The 25,678-nt window shown below is 43.0% G+C and overlaps 1 protein-coding gene across 1 annotated transcript in view; it reads left to right on the forward strand.

Annotated features, from left to right (window-relative positions):
• The window catches only part of SIM2 (SIM bHLH transcription factor 2), a 58,652-nt gene that overhangs the window by 22,084 nt on the left and 10,890 nt on the right, over positions 1–25,678 (forward strand). Inside the window, exons 5-7 of the mRNA XM_053936742.1 lie at positions 12,893–12,978; positions 16,719–16,918; positions 20,349–20,455. Of these exons, the coding sequence (XP_053792717.1) occupies positions 12,893–12,978; positions 16,719–16,918; positions 20,349–20,455 (393 nt within the window). The remainder of the gene's footprint in view (positions 1–12,892; positions 12,979–16,718; positions 16,919–20,348; positions 20,456–25,678) is intronic.

Consider the following 25,678-nt stretch of genomic DNA (forward strand, 5'->3'; position numbering starts at 1 on the left):
AAAAAACCTCCCTTGGTGTCTCGGAAAGCAAACTCTTATTCTTCTCAAACTCCTCTACGTGATTATTTCATACTTTGTTCATTCCTCTGTCAGAATTTAAAAAAAATATTGATATTTAAAAAAAACAGCATTTTTCTCCCTTTTTCCAACTTACTGAAAACAGAGGAGACACCTCTGATGTAAATTATTTAAGGGTGATTTTATGGTGGGACTGGATAATCTTTAAAGTCTTTCCCAGCCACAATAATTCTGTGAAATCCAGGAGTTGTCATGCAGGTTTGCTGATATCCAGAATTAGTAGTGAGATATTTTATACCTGCTGGCTTGGCAATGGCAGCATCCTCCTGTTTTGCTTAAAATTTAAATTTTTATCAATTCATTATTGGAGCTTTTTCCAGATTTAAAGCCAGGAGCAACTGACTGGGATTAATTTCTGTGTCAAAACCAAATAATCCCATAATTTTTCCGGCTCTTCCCAGATCAATTCCTCATTCTCTGCAGCTTCCTTTGCCTCATCCTACATTGATAAGGAAATTTAGGACAGGAATAAGGAGAATTATTTTCAATTTTGGTCAGTTTGTGTGTGTTTTGTATCAAATTTTGTGCGGCAGAGAAAATTAATTGCTAAAAAAAACTCAAAGCAACAGCATCTCCTTTGGATTCCCAGATCTGGAGGAGATAAATAAAGGAATTCTGTTGTGTTTAGGGATTATTTTATTTTATTTTATCTTATTTCTGGAGTGTTTGTATAAAATTATCCGGAATCTACTGCTAAATCTTTCTAAAATGCCCGGAATGAACAAATATTTATTTACTGGTGCCTTCCCTGTGCCAGTAATTCCCTTTCCTGCAGTGTTTTATCCATTAAAATCTTGAGCTATAACCTGAAACTACCTGGCCTGCAATAGCCAAAGCAAGTTTTTTATTTAATCCAGTGAACAAAAGACAGGAATGAAGCAACTTCTGCCTGTATCTGAGCAAATATTTTCAATATTTAAGTAAAACGTGGAGTTCTACAAATAACTTAAAGGGCAGTGAAGTGAAAGCAGCTTGTTAAAAAAAAAAAAAACAAGAGAAAACCAGACTATTTTAATGGCATTTTTTTGTAATTTCAGTTTGATTTTCTCTCTTTCAATCTTTTAAAACACTCCTGAATCATCAAGTCACTGGGTGGAATCAAAAATTTCCTTTTAGAAAACTTTATTATCTTGTAGATTTCTGCAATCTGGGGTGTTGCTTAGGCATAAAATCAATATTTCACCGTAGGCACAGACTTTTATATCCCAAATTCCCAGCTTGGCTCACACTCCTTGCCTTGCTCAAGATGTTTCCTTCAGCTAAAGCTCAGATATTTATCTCCATTTTTAGTGCAGCAGCTGTAGATCTGTTTGGAGAGGAATAAAATCACAAATATCAACAATACCTGTGCTTTGTGACATTCTGTAACTGGGATTAAATAACCCAGAGCGCAGATTATTTTTGACTTCTGGTTTTAGAGGTTTTTGTAAATTTGGGTGCCGCCTCTTTGTTTATTTCGCAGGGAAATGCAAATTATTGCTTTGCATAAAACCACACGGTGTGTTTCCTTAATCCTCACTGTCACATTGTTTTTCTTCAGCTAAATCATCCCAGTATTAAAAAAAAAAAAAAAACAACATATTATTTATAAAGCATAAAAATTCTTAAATTATTATATTTTATTTTTTTTAAAGTCATGCAGAACAAGGCACGGCTTCAAACACAGAGTGCAGCTAATTTGTTTTCCTAAAAGACAGGGAAATACTTGAATAATCACACGATTCCAAAAGTTTGGATTTCATAGCAATAATAAATGTAATAAAATTTGAGGATATGATGAGGGAAGTGCCCAGAGCAGCTGTGGCTGCCCCTGGATCCCTGGCAGTGCCCAAGGCCAGGTTGAACATGTTTTTGTTTGTTTGTTTTTGTTTTTGTTTTTGGGTTTTTTTGGTTTTTTTTTGTTAGGGTTGGGATTAAATGTATGGATGGTATTTCTTGTTGATTAGTTTTTATTTATATTATAGCCTATAGTCTTTATTTATATTATAGTAAAAACCGTGAGTTTTACACTAATACTCTAAATACTCTTTAATACTCTAAAAATGGAGCTGTATTTTTTTCTCTACAAGGTCTTTTAAGGATAAACTGTCTCATTAAGAAATGACACTTAAATGATTTTTGCTTTTGACCCAATAATTAATTACTTGTGGTCTGTAATGTGGATTTTTTAATTTAATTACTCAATGCTACTTAAACTTATGAAGAAGAAGGTGAAGAAGAAGGACTAGTCTCTGCTCTAAAACCTCCATTTTCTTTTATATATATTATTATATTTTGAAACTTTAAACTCTGAGTTTTCTGCTGTGTGGTATTACACACACTTCTATTCAAACTCCACATTTTGGAGTTCTGTTATTGAATTTTGGACGCTTTTTCTCTATGGCTTTAGGTCAAATGCAGTGTTCTCTTGGGGGTCGGTGCCTGTCAGCAGAGGAAATCTGAAATTCTCAGGAGCCAGGGCTCCAAACCATTCCAGGATTCTGGAATGAAGAAGTGACTTAATTGCTGTGTGTGCACAAATTTCCAAAGAAACAAAATACTAGGAATTAAAGTATGGATTTAGAATAAAAAAAAAAAAAAAAAACAAACTAAAATTTCAAGGACCAACATCTGTGCATTGAAACCACAAAAGTTCAAATCAGAATAATGCACACATTTTTAACTGGGAGTTTGATCAGCCACAGTTAAAATATTCTGAGGGAAGCAGTGATTTCTTCCAGTTTTGACATCTCCAGATGAAGACTGGGTGTCTTTGCAGGAGACAGAATTTAGGCAAAGAGAAGTTCTTGAGCTCAGCCCAGGAGTAAAAGCCTTTGATAAGGAAATTCAGGGTAGGAATAAGGAAAATTATTTCAAATTTTGATCCGTTTATGTGCGTTTTGTATGGAATTGTGTGTGGCAGAGGAAATTACCTGCTAAAAACCTCAAAGCAACAGCGTCACCTTTGGATTTCTGGACTTGGAGAAGATATTTATACTTATATTATTTATATTTATATATGTTTATGATATAGGGCAATTATATATACTTTTAGTGTATTTATATTTATATTTAGATTTAGATTTAGATTTATAGTTAGATTTAGATTTAGATTTAGATTTATGTTTATATGTATAGTTATAGTTATATTTAATGACCTGAACTGCCAAGGTCACTTCTCTGATTTAATTCTCCTTCAGATTTTAAGTCTCCAGACCCTGACACAATGAAAAGCATAAACCCCATGGGCTGTTTGGAGTATTTCAGCTCGAGCTGACAATGTTTTTAAGCTGCTTTTTGCTTGCATGACCAGCATAGAAAATGCAAAGCAATAGGTGCAGATCCCTTGCTGTGAGAGAAGCCAACAGCTGAGGGTGTTTTGGGTGTGGAGAAGGAATAACCTCCCTCTCATGCACATGAAAATTGGGAATGGCTCAGCAAATCACCTCATGTGTGTGCTCAGGCAAACTTTGCTGCATTTGTGACAAAACAAATTCTCTTCAGTGGGTGTGGGTTAGCAGGAAAAATAAGAAAGAGGTAAATAAAAGAGGAGAATATTCTGATATCTGCTCCGGGCTGTGAGTGCTGGCTGTGCTCAGATCTCAGATGATGCCAAATATTGTTCAAGTATTTCTGGTGTGCAGCACCTCGGTGTGTTTTGGGTTGGTTTGGTGGCTGTGGAGCCTCAGCCCTGAGTTTCACACTCTGTGTTCCACCTGCACAGGCAAACATCAGGATTCCTGGGCCTCTGTCCTAAACCGGGATCAGGTAAAAGCAGTTTCTGACCCTGCAAAGTTAAATTTGTGTCCGACCAGAGCCTCGGGGCCTTCTCCTTAGTGCAGGACCTGCCAGGGGCTGCTTGTGCTGCCCTGCCAAACTCTGGCTCATCCTGGAATATCCTGAGTGGGGAGGGACCCACAAGGATCATGGAATTCTGTCCCTGCCCAGACCCCCCAAAAATCCCACCCTGGGCATCCCTGGCAGCGCTGCCCAAAGGCTCCTGGAGCTCTGGCATTCCCTGGGGAGCCTGGGCAGTGCCAGCACCCGGTGGTGTTGTTGTTGAGATGGATACATGATATATTTACACACACACCTGTGAGAGATAACAAGGGTTACTGTTGGAGCCCTGGCTGCTGAGAATTTGGATTTTTCTGTGCTGCCAGGCCCTGACCCCCAGGAGAACACTGCACTGACCTGAGGCCCTGGAGAAGCTTCCAAAATTCAATAATAAAACTGAGATTATAGGTGTGGAGTTAGAATAGAAGTGTGTGATAGCACAGGGTGGGAAACTCAGAGTTGAAGGGTTTGCAATGCAGCAATAGATAGAAAGCTCCTTCTTCTTCACCATCTCCTTCTCCTTCTCCTCCTTCTCCTTCTCCTCCTTCTCCTTCTCCTTCTCCTTCTCCTTCTCCTTCTCCTTCTCCTTCTCCTTCTCCTTCTCCTTCTCCTTCTCCTTCTCCTTCTCCTTCTCCTTCTCCTTCTCCTTCTCCTTCTCCTTCTCCTTCTCCTTCTCCTTCTCCTCCTCCTCCTCCTCCTCCTCCTTCTTCTTCTTCACTTTCTTCATCTTATTCTTCTCCTTCTTCTTCTCCTTCTCCCCCTTTGCCTTCTCCTCCTACACCTTCTTCTCCATGGGTTTGGGTGGTTTTGTGTTATTGCATAAAAAAGTCTGCATTGCTGACCGCAAGTAGTTGATTAAGTTAAAAGTAAAAATAATTTAAGTATCATTCCTCAATTAAACAATTTATCCTTAAAAAGCCATATAGGAAAAAAGTCTCAATTTTATAGGTTGTTAGTGTGAAGTACTGTAAAACTCACAACTTATAAAACTGCAATATAGACAAAAACTAAAAAACATCTAAATCCAAACAAAAAATGCCGTCTCACACATTTAATGCCAACCCTCACCCTAGAAAAAAATCCCAAAATTCAACATTACTTTACTACAATGTGTTTTCAAGTTTTATACCCTTAACAAAGTTATTAGTTATATTAAAACAACTTATTATATTTATTGGACAAAGTAAGAGCTTATTTTACTGGTATAAAGTAATTAATGTTAATAATTAATTGGTAAGAGTTTACAGCAAATTATTAAGGTATGGATGTTGTTCACTAAGGCACTGCAAATATCCCTTGTGTATTTATTTTATCACTTCCTATGTTAACAGCCTTGTTTTTTTTCCTTTGCTATGGATAAACTCATATTTTATTAATTTCTTTTCCTGCTAACTTAGTTGTTTGCTCTGCAGACCAGCTGCTAAGCCTGTCTACACCCGGGCAGTGCCCAGCACCCTCTGGGGGAAGAACCTTGTCCTAAAATCCAACCTAAACCTGCCCTGGCCCAGCCCCAGCAGCTCCCTGGGTCCTGTCAGGTCACAGATCAGGGGTGGCCCTCGGGAGGAGCTGCAGCCCTTGAGGAGTTTCCCCTCAGCTTCCTCTGCTCCAGCTGGACATTCCAAGTGTCCTCTCCTTGTGTGGCCCCTCCAAGCCCTTCACCATCCTCGTGTTCCTCCTTTGGGCGCTCTTGGAGAGCTTTTAGATCTTCCTTCTATGCTGGCACCAGAACAGCCCCAGCACTCGGGGTGAGGTCGATCGACAGCAGCTCCAGAAGTCCCTGCAGGTCTTGAGGAGTTTGAACCTTTCCTCTCCTCACACAGAGCTTAAATCCAAACATCCAGGCCAGCCCAAGCTGCCAGAGCTCAGCAGCAAAGAGTTTTGGCTCTGGCGTGGTGAGGGGACGAGGCTGGCAGGGGTTTGTGACACTGATGCCTTGAGAAGGCTGAGCTAGAGCAGAGCTGGGCAGAGCTGAAGAATAAAGCAGGGATTTATTAAAGGATCTCCTCCATGGATCCACCTTGGGCAGCAGCAGAGCCCAGCCAGGGCTGCAGCCAAGAGGAACCAAAATGGTCCCAAAATGCACGAGCGCTCCCGGGGGCTCTCACTGGGATCAGCTCTGCTCCATTTGCACCTTGCAGTTCATTGTCCCATTCCAGCTTTAGCCCAGGCACTCCCATCCTGCTTGTTTTTCTCTCTCCAGCCCACGCTGTTTGTGCTCCTGGGCCTGAGCTTTGGATCATTTGTCCTTGGTGCCCAGCTGGAGCAGGAATTGTTTTGTCTCCCTGCTCTGTGCACAGAGCTCACCATCCCATAATATGAAGCTCAGACCCACACACTAAAGCAGCACAGAATGTGAAAAATAGAAATGCTCAAACCTGAGGCATCGATGTGATGCCACCAAGTGCCCTCTCCAGAGGGGATGAGCACTTTGGAGGAGGCTGAAATTGGGGCTGGATTTCAGGGACTGGGTGCTGAGGGTTGCTCCAGGATTACTGATCACATCCAGCTCCCACCAGGAGGGTCTTTGAAGGGAAAACCATGGAATGCCAACACAAGCTGGCATGACCATGAGCAACCAGGACCTTAAGGCCTCAAATGTTACAACCAAAACATCTGGCTTGCTGCTCTGTCTCCCTGTTGATGCAGAAATCTTTGTTTCCCAGTTCACAGCACAGAGTTGAAGGCTTGCAGCAGGGCAGCAACACTTCCCAACCCATCCATCTCTTGTCCTGGCAGCTGCTGCAAGCGAGACAACAAGAAAATAAAAAATATTTGCACTGCAGGTTAACCAGGAGAAGGAATTGAATTAATCAATGCTGCCCTTCCATGTGTGTTTGCAGGCAGACATTGTGTGTCTCTTATTGCTTTCAGATGCTTTTCCTGGGATTTGAAAGCTTTAAAACACATCCATAGCTTCCCAAATTTTGCTGATTCACACGGCGAGGTGTGGTGTGCTAAAAGCAGTTTATTAACACTCCCCAGAGCAGGGAGAGCAATGTGGAAGTTCCTGCAGTTCTCCCAGTTTTCTGCTAACAGCTGGATAATTCAGAAATGATGAGTTACAACCTGATGGAAGCTGCAGAGGAATGTGGAATACATTATGTCAGCCTTTCCCCACTCCACTTGATGCTTTAAGGGCTCTGTTTCCCTCAGCCAAGCAGCAAATCCCTGTGCAGAATTTTCCTCCACCTTCCCTACATGCAGAAACTTCATATTTAAAGAAGGGAGTAGAAAAATTTTGCCTCTGGCAAGATGCTTTTGGCATGAATTTATGAAGAATTTTTCTAGTAGTACATGGGAAAAATACCAACATTGTAAAGTATTTTAATTTTCATTAATTTAAAAATATTTTACAGGAGAACCATTACTGAGAGGTGATGGCTTAATATGATCCTGTTGCCACTGTTTGTTAGGGTTACTTTAAATCTGAGAAACGTAGAAATATTCATTTCAGAAATTCTAGTTTACAAATTATAATTATAAATTTTGATTTACAAAAGTGGAAAAAGAGGCCAAATTGCTGACAAGTCACTAAAATATCTCTTTTCATTGGTAATTAACAGTAAAATTTACCAAAGCAGAGTGTAAAAATTTGTTGTTTTCTTTTTTGCTGAGTTCCTTCCCCAGGAAAACTTTGTGAGGAGCAAAGGGGAATTTAGGGGAATGGCAATAAATGGCTGAGTTTGGATATGATAGGAATGATAATGGAGAATTTCCCCTCTGCAGCACTGCCAGGATTCTGAACACAGGCAGGAAACAGAACAAACTGCCCAAATGGGGAGGAAATTTGGGCAGTCTGTGCAAGTTTGGAACTCCAGGATGGGCTGACAACAGAACTGGTTTTGCTTTTCTACCACAACGAATCATTAGCAGGGAAAATCGAGGCGTTTGCAAGCCCCTTTTGCCAATCCTGGATTTCCACCTTCTAGGATTATCCTGAAATTGTGGTTTTTGCAGGCATCTCTTCTGTATGAGCCCTGCGCCTCTTTTTTTTTTTTTTTGTTTGGAATTTGGTGTCACCCTCGCTCAGAATGAAGGGATGGAAGTTGTGGTGTCCTGTATCCTGGTCAGCTTGGACAGGAGGAGCTTCCAGGAGACCTCAGAGCTCCTTTCCAGGCTCTGAGGAGCTCCAAAGAGCTGGAGAAGAACTTCTCATGAGGGCAAGGGGGGATGGTTTTAAACTGACAAAGGACAACAGGGTTAGGTGGGATATTGGGAATTAGGGATTGTTCCCTGGCAGGGTGGGCAGGGGCTGGGATGGAATTCCAGAGCAGCTGGGGCTGCCCCTGGATCCCTGGCAGTGCCCAAGGCCAGGTTGGACATTGGGACAGTGGGAGGTGTCCCTGCCATGGCAGGGGTGGCACTGGGTGAGTTTTAGGATATTCCTCTGGGAGGAAAGGCTGGCACAGCTGGCATTGTTCACCTGCACAGGAGAAGCTTTGGGCTGAGCTCAGGGTGGCCTTGCAGGGCCTGGAGGAGCCCCAGGAAAGCTGGAGAGAGACAATTTCCAGGGGATGCAGGGACAGGACACAGGGAATGGCCTCAAAGTGACAAGAAAGTAGGGTTAGATGGGAGATTGGGAATTAGGAATTGTTCCCTGGGATGGAATTCCCAGAGCAGCTGGGGCTGCCCCTGGATCCCTGGCAGTGCCCAAGGCCAGGTTGGACACAGGTTGGAGCAGCCTGGGACAGTGGGAGGTGTCCCTGCCATGGCAGGGGTGACACTGGATGATTTTTAAGGTCCTTCCAACCCAAACCATTCTGGGATTCTTTCTGTCTCTCACAAATCCATAACGTTGTCTCCATGACCAGAGCTCCTGCTGAGCTGTCTCAGCGGGCCCTGGGCCCCAGATGCTCTGCAGATCCCAGCACAATCCCAGCAGAGCACGTGTGGCTTCACAGAGCAGAGCAGATAAAAAAAAAAAAAAAAAAAAACCAACTAAAAGGGACAAATCCGTGCAGAGTGTCTGGGGGATGGGCAGTGAAGTGGATTTCTGTTATCTGTGTTTTCAGGGTGGGACCTGTCCCCAGCACATGGCCTTATCTCCAGAGGGATGCAGGAGCTCCAGGCAGGAACAAGGTGGACGGGAAGGGAGGTGGAATCAGCTGGCCATTTTTAGGTGCTCTAAAAATGCTTGTATTTCCATTTCCCATCTCCTCCACCAGAGCTGGAATTTGGGTTTGCACCCCAGCTGCTCTGTGGAGCGGACACAAATCACTGGCAACAGCTCCCAATTTTAATGATTCTTTCCACATTTTTTTTTTTTTGTGCAGTGACAGATGAGATGTCCCATTCCTAAAGCAACACGTGGGCAGTTTTAGGAATATTCCTTTACAAAGTGGTTCTGCAACACAGCAGTGTCATGTTTTGCCAATGTCAAAATCTGGAAATGGGAGATAAAAGAGCAGCTTTTACCTCAGAAAAAAAAACAAAGGCATGAGAGGTGAAGCTGTGGGGAAAGAAAGTCCATGGTGATCTTTCTTTCCTCACTCCACTGAGCAACAACAGGATTTAATGACTGTTTTCTGTCAAAAGAGATTAAAGATGGATTAGAAAGCAAAGATGGATTTCAGAGTTGCTCCTCTAGGGATGGATGGTCCTGGCTTCCATAAACAGAACCATAATTTCCCAGAAATGCTTGGAGAATCCTGCTTGGCAGTCATGCAATGGGAATGAACAAATGCACAAATTCCTGATCCAAAATATCGAGACTCCTTTTCTTTACCATGGCATTTATTGTGTTTATGAGAGTATGAAAATACAGACCTGTGAAACAGAAAAAAGCTGGTTTATTCTTGCCCTAAAATCAAACTGTATTGCAGGATAGGCTAATAAAAGAAAAGGGATTCGTGGAGAGGAGTCCCTTTCTGGGAAAGAAATACAACTTCTCTATGTCCACACCAGCATGGATTTTCTGTGCTCTTATCCCCAGGTCACTGTGTTTCAGCTGTGGGAGGGTGTTTGGACAAATCTAGGATGGGATTTGAATGAAACAATTTAATTTCTGCCTCATTTATAGCTTTTACTGAATCTACTCAGCTCCATCTGTTCAGGCAGGGAGATCTGTAAGCTGAGCAAGCAATAGGGAAATAATGATTAAAACAGAAATAATTGTTAGAACAGAAAAACTTTGATGAGTCTGATAAGGGAAGCATGGATTTGGGTAAAAAATAAGCAGTGCTGCATTTGAGATGGACATCCTGGACATGGATATGGGCCCTGATCTCATGGAATCACAAAATCATGGAATGGTTTGGGTTGGAAGGGACCTTAAAGCTCATCCAGCACCCACTGGGTGCTCCAAGCCCCAATGTCCAACCTTGGACACCTCCAGGGATGGGAAATCCACAAGAATTTGGATTAATAAATAGATAAATAAATGGATAGAATAGAATGGAATGGAATGGAATGGAATGGAATGGAATGGAATGGAATGGAATGGAACGGAATAGAATAGAATAGAATAGAATAGAATAGAATAGAATAGAATAGAATAGAATAGAATAGAATGAAATAGCTGTGCTGGAAGTGACCCACAAAAATCTCCCAGTTCCAGCTGGAATATCTCTGTAGGATTTTCTGCTCTCTCCAGGATTATTTTGGTTCTCATCCTTCATCAGCTGATGTCTGCAACCTGTTGGCTTCACCTTTTCTCTAGAATGAACAGAATAGTTTATACATAGAATTTTGAACATTTTTTAACTCTCACAGGAAAGGTGTTCACATAACCTCCAATGATGCATTTAGATAATTAACATTCCTGAATAATTAAATACAATGGCCACGCTTCAGTTATTAGATTAATTTTCTCTAATAATTAAGAAGCTTATTTTCCATTAGTGCTGCTTACACTGTAGCTCAGTAATAGCATTTTATTATTCTTTATTTTCTCTCTTGACTTTCATATCTATGTGCTTATCCCAGAAATCTCTTGACCCTTAAGAACTCCATTGGGTTTCTTTCTTTTACCTCTTCTTGACAACCCAAATTCTCCCTGGGCTCACACATTTGCTTGAAAGAACCCCAGTGATATCAATAATTTCACTACTAAGTCTAGATGCTGCTTGTTGCTATTTTTTTTTTCCAATTTTTTCCAAACTTAACTGTGGTTTCTCCTATTTGAATATTCATTGTCTCCCTCTTTGTTTGCTGAACCTCTAAACACCCCATTTTCTGCATCATCCTCTTAAAGCTTTATCTTAAAGCTCACCCCATTGGGTGCTCCAAGCCCCAGTGTCCAACCTGGCCTTGGACACTTCCAGGGATGGGAAATCCACAAGAATTTGGAATAATAAATATATAAAAGAAATGAATGGAATGGAATGGAATGGAATGGAATGGAATGGAATGGAATGGAATGGAATGGAATAGAATAGCTGAGCTGGAAGTGACCTACAAGAATCACCCAGCTGTGATATTTTCAGTTTTGCTTTATTCTGATGGATGTGGCAGCATCCAGCAGCATCCCAGGACTTCATTTTCCTTTCAATCAGCTTTACAATTGCAAATTTAATTCAGTTCTTTTTCGCTTTGCTGCCCATTTCTCCTAGTTTTGGGGGTACTGGAGGTGGAGGGGGTCACACTGGCAAAGTTAACACAAAAACCAATTAATTAGTTTTTTTTAGGTTCATTCACAGTCTTGCACATTCCAGAGCCATTCCTGACTCATGGGATGAGGCTTCAGCCACAGCAAATCTCTGCTGTGTGGCTTCCCCCCACCCAATGTGTAAATTTTATTTAAAACTCAGCAGTGGGTGTCCCAGCTCCTTCAAGTGCCAGCTTTTCCCCAGAGGGATCTAATTTTAATTAGAGAGATAAATGGGAAATTCAAATGCTCAGGAAACATTTCTTTCCCTTCTTTGCTAAATCCTGTTTCTGTGGTTGTATCTTCAGACCTTTAACCCCCAAAATTAAAATAGAATTAAAATAGAATAGAGATCATGTTGGTCGTGAGGCTCAAACTGCTGTGGGTGTGTGGCCAGGAGGGGGGAATTGCACATTACTAACCACAAATAATTAATTATTACATTAAAAATAAAAATAATTTAAATGCAATTTCTTAATTAAACAGTTTATTCTTAAAAGACCTTATAAAAAAAATTAAGCTCCATTTTTTAGGTTATTGATAAAGTACTATAGAACTTTATCAATAAACTTTATCATTATCACTAAGAAAGAACTTTATCATTATCACTATTTATAAAACTATAATATAAATAAAACCTAATAAACATCTAAATCCAAACAAAAAAAAAACAAAAAAAAAAAAAAAACAAAACAACAAAAAAACCCCCCAAAAAGCCAACAACTCAATATAAGTGATGGTAAAACCAGAAATTTGGAGATCTAATCGTGCTGAGTTGGCCAAATTTCAGAGGGAATCCTAAGAGGAAAGTGAAATAAATCCTGAGGGCAGGGATGGAGTGGGAAAGGAGAATGGTTTGATGCCTTGAGCTAGAGCAGAGCTGGGCAGAGCTGAAGAACAAAGCAGGGATTTATGGAAAGGATCTCCTCCATGGATCCACCTTGGGCAGCAGCAGAGCCCAGCCAGGGCTGCAGCCAAGAGGAACCAAAATGGTCCCAAAATGCACGAGCGCTCCCGGGGGCTCTCACTGGGATCAGCTCTGCTCCATTTGCACCTTGCAGTTCATTGTCCCATTCCAGCTTTAGCCCAGGCACTCCCATCCTGCTTGTTTTTCTCTCTCCAGCCCACGCTGTTTGTGCTCCTGGGCCTGAGCTTTGGATCATTTGTCCTTGGTGCCCAGCTGGAGAAGGAATTGTTTTGTCTCCTGCTCTGTGCACAGAGCTCACCATCCCATAATGTGAAGCTCAGACCCTCACACTAAAGCAGCTCAGAATCTGAAACATAGAAAAGCTAAACTTGAGGCATCAGCTGATTTCTGCTTCTACCTAAAGCTGAAACATCAGCACCTCTGGGAGAGGCAGGTTTGGGATCTTGAGGAATAAATCAGCAGCAGAATGTGCTTTGTGCTTTCAGAATATGAAATCGAGAGATCCTTTTTCCTGAGGATGAAGTGTGTCCTAGCCAAGAGGAATGCAGGCCTGACCTGCAGTGGCTACAAGGTAATGTTTATAAATTACTTCTCCACCCCTGAAGTATTCAACAACTGGCAAGTTTATTTATTTAGGTGTTTGGTTTGGGGTTTATTTGTCCTTAGGTGTAGCTGAGAGCAAAGTTTGTGATGGGAAGAATCAGAAAAGATCCCCAAAACGCCCTCAGTAATTCAAATTTAAATTGGTGGCACACTCCCTCACCTTGGTGCCTGGGAATTATCTGGAGGCCAGCCCTGGAGCTGCCAGGAGAGCACAGTTTGGTTTTATTCCCCCATGGAACAGGAGGCAGCTGAGGCAGGAACCCTGACACAGGAATTTGGGCATTTTCCACATCCCACCCAGATGCACAAGGCACCTCCTTGGCCTCAACACTAAAAAAACTCAACCATTGCCATCACCTCAGGGTGGAATTGTACTAAACCACCAAGTCTGTTTATAAATCTTACCGTTTGTATGATTTTTTTATTTATGACATGAAATCAGAAGCCACAGCAAACACTGTAGTGGTAGAATAACAGCTGTCCTTTGAGTAGTTTATATTTTCATACGTGCAGGCAGATTTGATTTTCAGATTTGCAGCAGTTTTTATTTTCATATGTGCAGTAGTTTTTACTTCCAGATTTGCAGCAGTTTTTATTTTCAGATGTGCAATAGTTTTTATTTTCAACTTTACAGGCAGTTTTTATTTTCAGATTTGCAGTAGCTTTTATTTTCAGATGTGCAGGCAGATTTTATTTTCAGATGTGCAGTAATTCTTATTTTCAACTTTACAAGCAGTTTTTATTTTCAGACTTGCAGTAGTTTTTATTTTCATATGTACAGGCAGTTTTAATTTTCAGATGTGCAGTAGTTTTTTATTTTCAGATGTGCAGTAGTTTTTATTTTCAACTTTACAGGCAGTTTTAATTTTCAGATGTGCAGTAGTTTTAATTTTCAGATGTGCAGTAGTTTTTATTTTCATATGTACAGGCAGTTTTAATTTTCAGATGTGCAGTTGTTTTAATTTTCAGATGTACAGGCAGTTTTAATTTTCAGATGTGCAGTAGTTTTAATTTTCAGATGTGCAGTAGTTTTAATTTTCAGATGTGCAGTAGTTTTAATTTTCAGATGTACAGGCAGTTTTAATTTTCAGATGTGCAGTAGTTTTAATTTTCAGATGTGCAGTAGTTTTAATTTTCAGATGTGCAGTAGTTTTAATTTTCAGATGTGCAGTAGTTTTTATTTCCAGATGTGCAGTTGTTTTAATTTTCAGATGTGCAGTAGTTTTTATTTTCAGATGTGCAGTAGTTTTTATTTCCAGATGTGCAGTAGTTTTAATTTTCAGATGTGCAGTAGTTTTAATTTTCAGATGTGCAGTAGTTTTTATTTTCAGATGTGCAGTTGTTTTTATTTTCAGATGTGCAGTAGTTTTTATTTTCAGATGTGCAGCAGTTTTTCGTTTCAGATGTGCAGCAGTTTTTATTTTCAGATGTGCAGCAGTTTTTATTTTCAGATGTGCAGCAGTTTTTCGTTTCAGATGTGCAGCAGTTTTTATTTTCAGATGTGCAGCAGTTTTTCCTTTCAGATGTGCAGGCAGTTTTTATTTTCAGCTGTGCATTTGCTGCTCTTTGAGCTCTAGGTTCACTCTGCTCCATCCAGGAGGGTCGTTCCCATTCATTCTGCTGGGGATTCATTTTGGGTCGTTCAAAACCCAAAAAAGCAAAGGCTGGAAGAGGAGCAGAGCTCTCTGCAGGAATGTGCTCAAGGTGCAGACGTGGATCTGTGTGTTTGCACTCTTCCCTACCTGCAGGCACTGATAATTCTTCATTACACTGAGCCCTGTTTGCTCAGCTGCTCCCCACAAAAATGGTTCTGTCCCAAAGCTGAATCTGAAATCAGGTAAAAGAGCAGAGCTTCAGTCGTGGCATCTCCACGTGGCTTTGGGGGTTTTGGGTGTTTTTATTCCCAATTATCACTGTTAATCAGAGGCATCACGTTCTTTAGCTCACTATTAAAAGTGAAAATCAAAGGATTTCTCTCGTCTGGAGAGATGTTGGCCTAAATTTATTCCATGTGCCTGTGCTTAAAGTCAGGACTTAATTTTTAAGAAATCACCTCATTAGCTGAAGCTCAGAAAAACTCATGGACCAAGTGATGGGGGAATTGAGATCTGCTGAGAGATCCTCTGACTGTGCTTTTGCTAAACACTGAAATCTCTGGAGAGGAGGAAGGTTGAGCAGGAGGAGCCAAATTCCAGGTGATGTTTGGTAGCTTGTTTAGAGCACTGAATATGCTGAAAATTAATTCCTTACCAACAGAACACAGCTAAAAGCCAAACAAACAGAGAAATTCAGCAAAGGGATGTGATATTCCTGCTGCTTGGACCAGAAAGTTGGCAGGGGCACTGATGATTTCTGAACACCAGGACCACACTAAATAAATCTTCTGGCCTGGAATGGTCCCCAGGTTATATTTCCCCCTCCCCTTTAGCTGACACTGAATTTTTACAGTCTAACACTGTCATTATCACCTCTCTGAACAGCAATCGTACACAGGGATCCCGAAATCTGAGCTCAGGACCTTGGGCTTGGTCACATGTCAAAAAAAAAAAAAAAAACCAACAAACCAAAACCCTCTGAACTTGAGCAGAGAACTTTAAAACTCCTTTCTTGTGCATTTGCATAAACATCAGTTAATTTGTTAATTTTTATTGCTGTTGTGATGCATCAATACCCACTGGGCTCTTAAAGTGCCTTTTTTAAAGTGCCTTTATTTACATCAGAATAATAACTCATTAAAATGTAAATGTTTTTCATTCATCTTTGAGTGTGTGTGGGAGAGAGATGGACATTTAAAATAAGCAACTTCCAGATTTTTTTTTAATCAATGAACAGGAATGCTGGCTGTATCTACAAGAAATCTGTATCAAGGAGCTTAAAGTATTAATTAGAAAGCAATTAGGCAGTCCCCAGAGAGGAGGCGTTTCATTCCTGGATTAATCATGCTGTCAGCAAACACAAAACTGCACTTACTGAGTCTTAATCTCTATTTACAAATTGACTGCAATCAACAGACGACCCAGAATTTAATGTTATGGGGGAGTGTGTCTGTTGGAACCCTGGCTGCTGGGAATTTTGGACTTTCTGTGCTGCCAGGCCCTGACCCCCAGGAGAACACTGCATTGCCCTGAGGCCCTGGAGAAGCTTCCAAAATTCAATAATAAACCTGAGATTATAGGTGTGGGGTTAGAATAGAAGTGTGTGATAGCACAGGGTGGGAAACTCAGAGTTGAAGGGTTTGGAATGCAGGAATGGATAGAAAGCAAGGTGGAGGTTTTAGGGTGGAGGCTGCTCCTTCTTCTTCACCTCCTTCTCCATGGCTTTGGGGGGTTTTGTGCAATTGGATCAAAAAGTCCCCATTGCGGGCACGGGTGGTTGGGGATTGGGTTAAAAGTGAAAATAATTGAGGTGTCATTTATGAATTGCACAGTTTATCCTTAAAAGGCCTTGCAGAGAGAGATACGGGGCCATTTTGTAGCTTTTTTAGTGAAATTCTGTAGAACTCATGACTTGTAAGTCTGTGATAGTGATAAGAACTGATAAAAATCTGAATGTGAAACACCGTCTCGAGCGCTTTCAATCCCGACCCTGACCCAGGCAGAAAAGAAGATAAAACTGCAATATGTGTTTTTATAAGCTCATTGAGACTGGGTGGGCAGCAGATCTGGGGCTTTTCCATCAGATCCTGAGGGTGCTTTCCCCTTTTTCCAGGTGATCCACTGCAGTGGCTACTTGAAGATCCGCCAGTACATGCTGGATATGTCCCTGTACGACTCCTGTTACCAAATCGTGGGGCTGGTGGCCGTGGGGCAATCTTTGCCTCCCAGTGCAATCACTGAGATCAAGCTCCACAGTAACATGTTTATGTTCAGAGCCAGCTTGGATTTAAAACTGATTTTCCTCGATTCCAGGTAAGCAGCTCTTTCATCTCCAGCATCGAGCGTTCATGCGTTTACGTGCCGCGGTTTCCAAATTACTCAAAACATCCGTGAAAAAAAAAAAAAAAAAATCCAGTAAAAAAGTCCAAACTAGATCTGGAACTCAGAGCTTTCAAAGCCTTTCAGGCAGCTGGATAGACCAAACTTTGTCTGGAATGCCAAGAAATAAGAGCCTGTCCAATTTAACCTGGAGTTACCTGCACTTTTGGGGTCAGCTAAAAGCTTCTTGCTGGGAGGATTGGTCACAGGAGCAGTGATCATTTTTTTTTACCTGAAAGGACAAAAATTTTATCACACAAAGCCAGCAAAAGGAATGAGGATGTACCAAAAAATCCCAAGAAACCAACCCCGAAAGTGGAATACTGAGATCAAACAGCTGGCTGGGGTCATCCAGAAAGCTTTTGGGAGAGCAGTAAGGAGAGAGCTCTGTCTTTTAGCATAATGATTTAACCATGAAACCAACACTAATAATGGGGGTTGCTAGAATGGAAATTAATTCCATTGGCTGCTACACATGAAAACAGGACCTTCCTAAACAAAATTCTGGGAAAAACAGCTGAGGAAGGAGAGCCCTGCCTCCACTTCAGCTGATGGAGCTCAGATGAGCACAGAACCAGAACTGAAATTCATTTCTCTGGTTTTGGAGCAGGTACCTTGTAGGACACAATACTTTGTGCAGTGCAGTCCAGGAGCCCTTGAAAGGAAAATCCCAAATACACAAAGTATTCACAAGATGATCATTCTTCAAAAATCCTTTCCTGTGTGTCCCACATTCCCAATTTCCCCGGCGGGCTGGTTTTGCAGGGAATACATTTGTGCAGTGAATGTGTGAGGAAACCTCTTTACCCAAGAGAGTGGAGGTCAACCATGCAAGAAGAGGCTTTTCTGCGTGCTCAGCCCAGGAGACAGTGGCTCCATCAGCTGCTGGGACACAAAGAACTCGTTGTTTCTGGAACCCTTCCTCATTTTTTGGCACGCGTCGCTTCGTGCCGCGGCTACAAAGGAGCACGAGGGGTTCAGCAACACGTCCTTGCATGTGGGGAAAAGGAAGTGATGTGCCTGGGAGGAACTGCCTGGAGACAGAAGTGGCTTCAAAGGCCACAGAACAAGCAGAGGTGTTGACAGGAGCCGGGATAGACCCAGAGCTGCTGCAGAGCTCTGTTTGCCAAGGAGCAGATGGGTGTCATCCACACGCGGGACAAGCAGGGGAATTCAGCTTCACCAAAGCCTTTTGCTGTCCCGGCTGAGCAAACCAAACTGTATTTGCTGAAAACAGGGGCATAGTAGGAGTCAGAAAAAAAAACTGGTTTCAGGCTCGGTTCTGGTTTCCATACAAGGGGATGGATCTTGAGACGTAAGAGTCACAGCAGACAGCATGAAAGCCGTGGGAATGAGCAGCTCAAAATCCCTTTCTGGACACGTGACACAACATAAACCACACAGGAGTTCATCCACTGAGGGCACTGGAAGGAGAAGACAGTCACTTCCCTCCAAAGTGAGCTGCTCACTCTGATTTTTGTGGTGCATTCATTGCCAGGGGGTTTAAAAAGACTTTGAAGAACTCAGGAGACCAGAACTGATCACTGGGGCGAGCTCTGTGTGTCCTGTCAACCTGCACAGCACAACCTGGAGAGCCCAGGCTGCTTGAGGGATTGATTTGATGTTTAGGAAGTAAAACATCTGAGTTGATTTCCAGATCCAAGCTTTTTCAAATTTTGGGTGTCCTAGGAACTGTCAATGATGGTTTTTTGTGTCACCAGCTTCCAAGTGCGACTGCACCTTTGGGAAAATGAAGCCCTGAAGCCCTGGCTCGTGTTTGTGGTGCTTTGCCTGGGTTTGGGTGAGCTGTGTCTGTACTCACCAGAGGGGCAGGATGGAGCTGCCACCCTGCTTTTACATGCACTGAGGTCAGAATTGAAACCTGAGCAGGAACTTCCACCATTATTTCGTGCTCCTGACTGACTTCAGTGAGGATTTGGGATGAGCACACACTGCAGAGGAGGAACACAAGCATCTATTCATTTTGATGATGTTGTCCTTCAGAAGAATCCAAGCCCTCAACCCTGTCAAGCAGAACGTCCTCAGTCTCTGTGGCATCCACTGAGCTGGTTAGAGTCAGGATATGAGTACAGGAGATGCACAATAGTAATAAAATTAAAAAAAAAATAATCAAAATGTGCATTATCATCAATGCTACAATGACAGGAATTGCTTGGGACCCCCTGCTCATCTCTGTGGACACTCCTGTGTTGTCTCTGTGCTGTGCATCCTCACCAGTGGCAAAGGAGCATCCTTTGGAAGTCCATGTCCTGACCATCCCCACTCAGCTTGTGGCATGAAGAAGCTTGGGGCATTTAAACTGGATTCCTTCAATATAAACTGGAGGACAACCTCCAAGAGCACCCAAGGACACTCCAACTTTAATAAATATTTCAGTCCTCAGGCCTAGGCTAGAGCCAGTCCCAGGTAAAACTCCTGCAATCAAAATGTGCAGATGCCTCTGCTGCTGCAGGAGCAGAGCCTCAGCAGGGACAATTTACTGTCACCTGCTGAGGGACTGTGTCACTTGTTAATGTGGACATCCCTTACTGTTCTGCCTCTTTTAGGCAAAGAAAACTCAGGACATCACAAATCCCCCCGCTCCCCAACCCTGTGTAGACAAGCCACAGTTTGGCTGAGTGGCACATTGTACTTTAAGGACTATTTTTTCCTCAACTAAATTTAAAAAAAAGTCAGTTTGAAACATGAAGTTTGACTCTTCAGGTCTGACCCAATGTAAGTCTGACCTCTGGATTTGATTCTTTAACATCTGCAGAGATGCTGCTGTTTTGAATTCGTTCCATTCTTCTACTTCTGGGATTTTTTTTTTTTTTTTTTTTGGAAGTCTTTCCTCAGCTTTCCTTTCCTCACCCTGTGGTCTTCACACCTCCTTGTCTTTCCACATTCTCAGCTGGAATAAGCTCCTGCTTTTTTCTCCTGTTAGGCACCAGCCTGGATTAATTCACAGGCCACGATCACGTGGCCCAACACACCTTCTACACTCGTAGCTTTGCAAAAGCAAATGAAAATGTGTCAGCAGCCCACAAGAGAGGTTTTATTGTTTCATGAGCAGCTCCTCGAGTGGAACTTCGTGCAAAGGATCCTGCATGGCAGTGGCAAAAGCCCAAGGTGGAAATCAGTAAAAGGGCTCTTTTTCCTGCCTGGGTGTACCAGGGAAAAGCTGCACCTTGCTTTGGCTGGGCTGAAAGGGTTTCTTTTCTTGCAAAGGTGAGGTTTCTGTTTCCAAAACTAACATTTCATCCCGCAGCTTTCAGGCACTGATTTGTTGGCACAATCAAGTGTTGGGTCCATGAAACGGAATGCTCCTAGAGATTCTGTTCATTGCAGATTTTTCCTTTTCCAGGGTCACGGAATTAACTGGATATGAACCCCAGGATCTGATAGAAAAAACCCTCTACCACCACGTCCACGGCTGTGACGTTTTCCACCTGCGATACGCTCACCACCTGTGTAAGTACCTGGGCTGGAGGCACAGGGGGGACCTGGAGCTGCTGCAGAGAGCCCAGAGGAGGCTCCAGGATGAGCAGAGGGCTGGAGCAGCTCTGCTGGGAGGAAAGGCTGGCACAGCTGGCATTGTTCACCTGCACAGGAGAAGCTTTGGGCTGAGCTCAGGGTGGCCTTGCAGGGCCTGGAGGAGCCCCAGGAAAGCTGGAGAGAGACAATTTCCAGGGGATGCAGGGACAGGGCACAGGGAATGGCTTCAAAGTGAAAAATTACAGGTTTAGATCAGATAATTAGGAAAAATTTCCTCCCTGTGAGGATGGGGTGACTCTGGCACAGGGTGCCCAGAGCAGCTGTGGCTGCCCCTGGATCCCTGGCAGTGCCCAAGGCCAGGTTGGACACTGGGGTTTGGAGCAGCCTGGAACAGTGGGAGATGTCACTGGGTGGCTCTGGATGGGCTTTAAGGTCCCTTCCAACCCAACCCAGTCTGGGATTCTACACAATACATTGAATACAGTGAGAAATTTTGCAGACAACAAGCAGCATGCTGGAAAGCAGAAAAAAAATCCTTTCCAAATCTTGACTGGAGACAGATTTTCAAGAGTTCTTGGCTATCACTTAAGGAAACCATTAATTGAGTAAATACAGCTCAATATGCTGGGCTTCCGAAAAGAGAAAAAACAACACCCAAACCAACTTATCTGGCCAGTTTTTGTACTTAGGGGATCCAGGCTATTCTGAATATTTGGAATTGATTCTGGATGGTGATCTCTTGAAGGAAAAGTAAACCAAAAGAGCAAGTAAATGAGAGGGGAAAATCTGAACTTCACTAGCCTCTGCTGTTAAAACAAAAACTATGCAGCAGCTCTGCATTCCTCAGAAATATGTTAGTAATAATCATCCTGTGTTTGAAGGGAATGCAATCCCAAAAACTCCTTGGAGGGACATTCATTAGTAGCATGTGGATGAGGTTCGGAGAATGGATTGTCAGGAAAAAAATGACACATTTAATAATTTCCCATCTTCCAACAGAGTCACTAATCATATCTTCAAACATCTGGGTCTGGGAAGGAGTTCATTCAGTAGCACATTAATTTGAAAAGCAAATTGAGGGAATGGCTGAACTCTGTATTTGGCTCAGTTTGCTGCAACCCATACGAGGCAAAGATGACATCCAAAAACCAATGTCAGGGAATTTTTTTTCCAGATTGCTCCTGTAGGCTGGAAGCAGCCAGAGTCAAATCCTTCCTTTAGGCTTCCTTCTTCTCTTAGTGTGTGCTACTGATGAGGATCTGGGATATCAAGGAGGCTGTAGCTGTGTTTGGCAAGTCCAAGCTGAAATTGCAAGTGCTGAATTCCGCCGGTGGCAGGGTGTGCTACACCTGGGAAAGCAAAAGCTGATCTTTACAGCGAGCTCAGATTTACCAAAACATGATTGAACACTCTGGGCCGCTGAGAACTGGGAAAAAGAATGGCCAGGGCACATGGAATATCCTGTCAGGGACACCCTCTCTGTAGTGGTGACATCTGCATGTGGATGTGTTCCTGTTCAGAATAAACTCAGTATTTCCACCAGACTGTTTGGAATACCTTCATCAGCCAGCACGGAGATGATGCCACCACAGCCACAACCACCTCTGGCAAACAGTTTTCCACTTTAGAGTAGCAGGATGGATAATTCTGTGGCTGCCAGTTTGATCCATGTACGACTGGAGTTTTAAATGAAGAGACAAATCGTGTTCACTGAATTACCCACCACATCCTTCCACAAGGGAAAAAAAAAAAAAACCCTCAGCCAAATAGGATACTAAGAGCAGTTCTGTAGATTGAAGATAAATTACTGTAAACTTTAAAAACAGAAGAAAAATGAGAGCCATGCACAGGAATTTATGAAAGCAGATAAATCCCAAGAAGCACAAGATAATGAGTAATGCTTGGGCAGCAGTGGGAACAGTGCAGGGTCATGGTTGGAATACCAAGTAATGGGAATTATTAAACCAGATGTAAAGTGCACAAAGTCCCTCTGGGGAGCACTGTGAGAGCTCCCCCAGCATCCATCAGCAAATGTCTCAGGAACATGAACAGTGGAAGGTTGGCAGGTTTGTTGTACCGTTCTATAAAGCAATCTGATGATGAAGTGTCACCTGATGCAGAAATCCAAAGAGAAACATCTTACACCTAATAAGGGTATTAAGGGGAAAAAAAAATATATAGGCAGCCCTAAACTAGGATAACCACTTGCTTTTTTTAAGAGGAAAAAAAAATCCCAAACTGAAGACCTGAAGCAGCTGAACTCAGAGTGAGGCAGCACAAGGAATAAAACAAAGGAAACAGAGAGGGGAACAAGTTAGGAGGGACAGAACAAGAACATCAAGCTAGGAGGGAAATGTAGATGTGAATATTTGCCTGAGGTGTGCTGGCAGCAAAGAGAGTTTCCTGCTCGAAACATTTGATTGGCTTCCAGCTCCAGGAAAACACTTGTGGTGTTTGAAGGTGTGTTATTTATTTCCAGAGCCCCTTTCATACACGCAGTGTTTGCCCTGAAATGTGGCCACACAAATAAGGAGGCCCTGCCCGAGGATCCTGCACTCTGAAATACAGGACAGAGTTCCAGTGCAGACAAAATATCTTTGTGCCCTCAGAGAAATCCCTTTGTTTGTGCCACTGTGAGGGGGTTTTGGGCATCCCACGTGTTGCAACATCCCTGCTCTTCCCACAGGAACTTGAACAGGGTTCAGGTCTCTGTGCCTTGGCCCAGCCCAGCTGGTGTCCCCACCAAACCCTTCTCCTGCTCCCTGGAAGTCACCCTATGTATTTGTAGGGTTATTTCATAGAAAAATACAGGTGTTGGGTCAGCACTCAAGCCTTGTGGCAGAGCAGCACCAGATTTTAAGAAGTCAAAAAAAAAAAAAAAAAAAAAGAGTCTGCTGGGCACCGTGCCTCGTGCCCATGACATGCCAGGGCAGCTAAACCAGGATCTGCTGCCAGTGTGGAACCACACAAAATCCATTTCTTGCACTGGTATCCTTCAGTGCAGGCTGGGAACTCCCAGCCACACGCCCGGGAGCCTGGTGGAGCCTTTTAAAATAGTCCTGTCTGACAGCCCAGAGCCTTTTTCCAGCTTCCCTGCGAAACCAGGAGCGAGCCAGAGCCCTGGAACACCCAGTCACAGAGGGCACATCCAAAGGAGAAAGCCACGGGATCCTCCCCCCTGGGCTGCAGCAGAGGCCACCAAGAAGTCTGAGCCTGCACTGATTGTCTGGGTGGTGGATTTGCCTCACTCCCATTCCTGAGGTTTCCTTTTCAGCATCAAACAGGGCAGCTGAGCACAGAGCCAGATGGAAGCTGAGCTCACTCACTGTCTCAGTTACTGTCCCTCAGCCAAGGTCAGACTTTCCCCAGATTGCTAAAAAATCAGGAGACACGGAATCCTCCCCCATCCCCAGAGAAATACTGGTTAATCCATGTAATTAGGAAGGAAAGCTGAACACTGTAGCCCTCAGTGGTTTTCACATCTTTTCAAACACTGTCTTAACTGCAGAGCTAAAATAGGGATTAAAAAAAAAAAATCGGTGAGAGAGGAGGAAAGCCAAAACTAGTCCCAAAGCACACGGAAGAACTTTGTTATAGTTAGTGATCCATGACAGCATTAATTTCTCTTTCGGAAGACTGAGTGTAGCAAAGCATTTGGAACTCAAGGAAAACGTGCTCATTAAACCAGCACAAAGACCCAGTTCTGAAAAGCCCAGACCACATTCCAAGAATTACCTGTTACATGGCCTGTGCTGAAATGTAAAGATCATTTCCTGGAACGGGACCATTTGGATTTTAGAATGAATCACCAAATCATAAAAGCACAGAATGGTTTGGGTTGGAAGGGATCTTGAAAATCATCTAATTCCAACCCCTTGCCACGGCAGGGACATCTTCCACTGTCCCAGGTTGCTCCAAGCCCTGTCCAACCTGGCCTTGGGCACTGCCAGGGATGGGGCAGCACAACCACAGAGCACCACCCACAATTACAGAACACTAAGCAATAGTAAAACTGTGGCATAGAGACAATTATTAATACTTTTAGAACAGAATCTTTGAGTAGTCACTCCACAATTTTCAACTTGCAGTGATAAATGGCATTTAAAAAATACAAATGTCTTTATATTTTTCTCGGTGTGTTTGCATACTTACACACACACTCCTCATGATTTTTTAAAAATCATGCACACCCTCCTCCCATAAAGAATTCCATGTAGAAATGTAGGAGGGGAAGGAACACCAACAAGAATGAGGCAAAAAGCTGACACCTAAGAGAGATTTGAAACCCCAAAGAGTGGTGGCTTGGTGGCCACCATGGAGGGTGAGTTTTTGAATGTCCTGCAGGATCATGGAATGATGGAATATCCTGAGTGGGAATAAACCCACAGGGATCCCATCCAGTGCCAGCCCTGCCCTGCCCAGACCCCCACCAACCCCACCCTGGGCACCCCTGGCAGTGTCCAAAGGCTCCTGGAGTTCTGGCAGCCTCGGGGCCGTGCCCATTCCCTGGGGAGCCTGGGCAGTGCCAGCACCCTCTGGGGGGAGAACCTTTCCCTAAAATCCACCCTAAATCCCTCCTGGCCCAGCCCCAGCTGCTCCCTGGGTGCTGTCCCTGTCCCAGGAGCAGAGATCAGAGCTGCAGACAGTTTTAGGTGTTCATTTTGTTGCCTTCTGAACACACGGGCGCCTCATCCTAAAATGGAAGAATTGACACCTCCAGAAAGACCTGTCAATTTTGTAAGAGCCTGATTTTCTTTGAGAGAGAAACTGGAATTGAAAGGAAGTTTAAATATGTGGGGATGTGCAATGGATAGGAGAGGAAGCAGCCCAGAGAGGTGGCCCATGTGCTCCAGATTTTGGGGAGACCTCACTGAGTCTTCCAGTACCACAAGGAAATGGATGAAAAGGAGGGAGAGGGACTTTTTATATGGGCAAAAAGTGACAGGACAAGGGGAATGGTTTTTAAATGACAGGTTTAGATTCCATTTCTTAATCATATTTATAGAAAGGAATTTCTGCCATTGCCCACTTTTTTTTTGAACATAATTTGTGCAGCAAGCTCAGTCCATGATTCCCTAATTTACAATAAATAACTCTGTAGGAGAGTAAGAAGATGGAGTTTCCAGAGGAATGATCCAAGGCCACACAAGAGAAGAACCAGCTTCAAAGGCTGGGCATTATCTTCTAGCGAATCCTGAG

The sequence above is a fragment of the Vidua chalybeata genome, chromosome 2, assembly GCF_026979565.1.
Source record: "Vidua chalybeata isolate OUT-0048 chromosome 2, bVidCha1 merged haplotype, whole genome shotgun sequence".
NCBI classification, from domain to species: Eukaryota; Metazoa; Chordata; class Aves; order Passeriformes; family Viduidae; genus Vidua; species Vidua chalybeata.